The sequence below is a fragment of the Palaemon carinicauda genome, chromosome 24 (genome assembly GCF_036898095.1).
Source record: "Palaemon carinicauda isolate YSFRI2023 chromosome 24, ASM3689809v2, whole genome shotgun sequence".
NCBI classification, from domain to species: Eukaryota; Metazoa; Arthropoda; class Malacostraca; order Decapoda; family Palaemonidae; genus Palaemon; species Palaemon carinicauda.
In genome coordinates this window covers 37,514,079-37,519,038 of record NC_090748.1, presented here as the reverse complement: position 1 = coordinate 37,519,038, position 4,960 = coordinate 37,514,079, and the positions used below count along the sequence as shown (strand labels likewise).

General features: G+C 42.0%; 1 protein-coding gene across 1 annotated transcript in view; it reads left to right on the top strand.

Moving 5' to 3' along the window:
- LOC137618330 (uncharacterized) overlaps positions 1–4,655 on the top strand; it is a 52,707-nt gene extending 48,052 nt beyond the window's left edge. Inside the window, exon 2 of the mRNA XM_068348498.1 lies at positions 3,967–4,655. Coding sequence (XP_068204599.1) covers positions 3,967–4,655 — 689 coding nt within the window. The remainder of the gene's footprint in view (positions 1–3,966) is intronic.
- Positions 4,656–4,960: the final 305 nt, after the last annotated feature.

Genomic DNA, 4,960 nt, shown 5'->3' with positions numbered 1-4,960 from the left:
TTATCTCCGAGGACATGTTGCAGCGTATGTGTTTTACTTTAATCCTTATCTTATTGCAAATTTGAAGGTCCTATGTATTCCATAATTATTTGATGCACCTTTCCTTCATCTTCATACACGCTTCATTACCAAGTTCATGTATGTTTAGTACTTAGATATATGATGGGAATCTAATCTTTCTTTTAATAAAGTTTCATAAACTCTTTTTCTTTTCTTTTATTCTTAAGACAAAACATATAATAAGAACATTTCCTGGAGCAAAAGAAAATACGAAATTATTGCATCAGTAGATGTGTTTAGTTTTGCCATTTTATTTGATCTTAATAAACTTAGGAAATTACATCCACAAACTGATAGTTCTATGTAGTAATTCCTTTGAATGTAATATTTATGACTGGTTATGTTTTTAGAGTGTAAAAAAATGAAAGGAAAACAATATAGCATAATATAATTGATGACTGAATAACTTTCTTTTCCCTTCTTATAAAGGAGTATGATCTAGAATTATATTCTGTGCATATTTTTTTTTTTTTTTTTTTTAGTAACAGCTTGTATCCCTTCAAACTAATGAATTATGAGAACAAACAAAAAATCATCGCCAGGTAATTAGCCAGTCCAAAAAATTTCCATATCCAAACAACTTCCAAAGTTTAAGGGTTTAAAGGCAGCTCATGAATGGTAGAGGCAAGGGCCAGTGGCATAGCCCTATTAAGCAGGACAATGGCCTAGAGACTTAACATATATACATAGGATCAGTGCTTAAGCCCGCTCTCTACCCAAGCTAGTACCAAGGAGGGCCAGGCAATGGCTGCTGATACCTCAGGCAGATAGACCTATAGGCTCGCACAAACACCACCCCCCCCCCCCCATCCATAGCTCACAAGGATGATGCAGATGCAGGGATCAAAGGAACTAAGGAGTTTGAGAGGGACTCGAACCCCAGTCCGGCGTTCACCACTCAGGGACGTTACCGCATCGGCAACCACAACCCTAATTGACGACAATTAACATTATTCTGTAATTCCTTACACGTTCTGATTTATCAATATGCATAATGGCATCTTACATGGTCTCCTTAGCTTCCTGCTCCACAAGACCGGATGCCATCTGTATCTTAACCTTTCATGTAATGAACAATCCATAAAGACACATTTTGCCATAACAACCAGTCCCATTTCTTTTTATTATTATTATTATTATTATTATTATTATTATTATTATTATTATTATTATTATTATTATTATTATTACTTTCTAAGCTACCACCCTAGCTGGAAAAGTAGGATGATATAAGCCAAGGGGCTCCAACAGACAAAATAGCCGAGAGAAGAAAGGAAACAAGAAAAAAAAATATCTCCTATATAAACTATAAAAAGTTTACAAAACAAGAGGAAGAGGAATAACATAAAATAATGTGCCCGAGTGTACCCTCAAGCAAGAAAACTTTAATCCAAGACGGTGGAAGAGCATGGTATAGAGGCTATGGCACTACCAAACACTAGAGAACAATGGTTTGATTTTGGAGTGTCCTCCTAGAAGAGCTGCTTACCGTAGCTAAAGACTCTCTTCTACCCTTATCAAGGGGAAAGTGGCCACTGAACAATTACAGTGAAGTAAATAACCCGTTGGGTGAAGAATTTTTGGGTAAACTCAGTGTTGTCAGGTGTATGAGGACAGAGAAGAATATGTAAAGAATAGGCCAGACTATTCGGTGTATGTGTAGGTGAATTGAAAATAATCCAAATTAGTACTGTCTGGCTAGTCAGAGGACCCCATAACTCTCTAGCAGTAGTATCTTATTGGGTGGCTGGTGCCCTGGCCACCCTACTACTACCTTCAAAACAGAATTATTAATAAGATTTAGCTCTACAAGATGTTCGTGCACATAAAGTCTTATTTTACGTCAAAATGGTCCTCCACATTCTTGGGGTAGAGATATCTTGATTGAGGGTACACCGTGCACACTATTCTATTATATTTCTCTTCCTCTTATTATTTTAAAGTTTTAGTAGTTTAAATACGAATGATTTATTTCATTGTTATGATTGTTCTTAATCTTCTCTTGTAGTTTATTTCCTTGTTTCCTTTCCTCACAGAGCTGTTTTTCCCTGTTGAAGCCCTTGGGCTTATACCATTTCGCTTTCCCAACTAGCGTTGTAGCTTACCAAGTAATAATAATAATAATGATAATAATAATAATAATATTAATAATAATAATAATAATAATAATAATGATGATGATGATGATGATAAATGTGAATGTTGCAAGATCCATCGCCTTAATAAAGGAATTATATTATTCCTTCCAGAAGAGTAATCTAAATATAAGGAGACAATATCAGGTGAAATCCGAAGAATTATCACCACTTCATAAAATACTCTGAGAGCTCTGAGAGCTCATGTTATCCCTCTGTATTTTAAACTTAATACATCTATTAGCATATTTGTAAAATATGATTATTTTTTTAAAATATGTCCCCAATTGTTATTTTAAATTGATGCTCTGGATTAGATGTCTCAATTTGAAGTCTTTTCTTCAATAAATTCTGTCATTTTTTTGTTATATATTACTATATCGATGAACCAACGGATCAAATATAATCTTCCCTATCTCCCCTATGACTTTATCGTTTCTCTTTTATTTCAGTATATATTTAATTTGCTTGTAAGCTTCCTCTCTTACACCCCATGTTATTCCTTTTCCATTCAGCATCTCCCCCTCGGGAGCTTATATCCATAGTTCATGAAGAGACCATTCTGAACCCTTATCCCAATTAGCTCCAGCTTTAGTTTTTTTTTTTTTTAGAAATTTATTTTTTTCTGTTGAACAAGTATCAACCTATTTTGCGTCTCACACAACAGCACAATTTATCTTTTGTGTCTACATATTATTCTTTTAGTAAATTGTTATTCATTTGTAAATACTTTTTTCTCATCAATGAATAAAGCTCTAATCTTTTCGTCCAATTAGGTCTGTCTTCATGTATTTTGCAAGTACAATAAAACCATTTTCTTTTTGTTATGATTTAAAAACCTGGTGTTCATTTATATTTTTTTCATTATGATCGAGGGTACTATTCATTCATTCTTCCTCATTCTAAACACAATTTTGTCCCATAGTTATACAAAATTTTTCACTTGATATCGACCCTTTTTATACGCCTAGTAAGCCAGGCCTGTTCCCCCAAATTTACCTGCCATTCCCTGACCTAACGACTTTTGCTGTTTCCATGACCTTGACCTTGTACTGGGTTTCCAAGTTCAAAAAGTCATTCATCTTATGACTTAAACTTTTCCAATGAAATTTGTAAGTTATGAAAAGAAAATTCCGGAAAACCTGAAACCTTTCCTCACCCTCTCCTAACCATTCCTTCACCCTCACCCTCCTCCTTACCTTTCCACAACACTCAACCTTCCCTCACCCTCCCCTCACCCTCCCCTAACCATTCCTTCACCTTCACCCTCCTCCTTGCCCTTCCTCAACACTCACCCATCCCTCACCCTCCCTTAACCATTCCTTCACCTTCACCCTCATCCTTACCATCCCCCAACACTCACCCTCGCCTAATCATTCCTTCACCCTCACCCTCACCCTCACCCTCACCCTCCTCCTTACCCTCACCCAACACACACCCTTCCCTTACCCTTCCCTAACCATTCCATCAGCCTCACCCTCCTCCATACTCTCCCCCAACACTCACCCTATCCTCCCCCTCCCCTAGCCATTACTTCACCCTTACTCTCCTACTTACACTCCCTCAATACTTACCTTTCCCTAATCCTCCCCTAACCATTCCTTCACCCTCACTCTCCTCCTAGCCCTCCCCCAGCACTCACCCTTCCCTTACACTCCCCTAACCATTCCTTAACCCTCACCCTCCTCCTCACCCTACCCCAACACTTACCCTTCCCTAATCCTCCCCTAACCATTCCTTCACCCTCACCCTCCTCCTAACCCTCCCCCAGCACTCATCCTTCCCTCACCCTCCCCTAACCATTTCTTCACCCTCACCCTCCTCCTCACCCTCCCGCAACACTCACCCTTCCCCCATCCTCCTTTAACCATTCCTTCACCCTCACCTTCCTCCTTCCCCTCCCCTAACACTCACCCTTCCCTCACCCTCCCCTCACCATCCCCAAACACTCACCCTTCCCTTACCATCCCGTTACCGTCCCCCAACACTCACCCTTCCTTCACCATCCCCTCACCGTCCCACAACACTCACCCTTCCCTCACCCTCCCCTCACCGTCCCCAGCACTCACCCTTCCCTCACCCTCCCCTCACCGTCCCCCAACACTCACCCTTCCCTCACCCTCCCCTCACCGTCCCCCAACACTCACCCTTCCCTCACCATCCCCTAACCATTCCTTTACCCTCAACCTTCTCCTTACCCTCCCCCAACACTCACCCTTCCCTCACCTTCTCCTCACCGTCCCCCATCACTCACCCATCCCTCACCCTCCCCTCACCGTCCCCCAACACTCACCCTTCCCTCACCCTCCCCTCACCGTCCCCCAACACTCACCCTTCCCTCACCATCCCCTAGCCATTCCTTCATCCTCACCCTTCTCCTTACCCTCCCCCAACACTCACCCTTCCCTCACCCTCCCCTCACCGTCCCCCATCACTCACCCTCCCCTCACCATCCCGTAACCATTCCTTCACCCTCACCCTCCTCCTTACCCTCCCCCAACACTCACCCTTCCCTCACCCTCCCCTCACCGTCCCCCATCACTCACCCTTCCCTCACCATCCCCTAACCATTTATTCACCCTCACCCTTCTCCTTACCCTCCCCCAACACTCACCCTTCCCTCACCCTCCCCTAACCATTCTTTCACCCTCACCCTCCTCCTCACCATCCACCAACACTCACCCTTCCACCATCCTCCTTTAACCATTCCTTCACCCTTACCCTCCTCCTTCCCCTTCCCCAACACTCACCCTTCCTTCACCCTC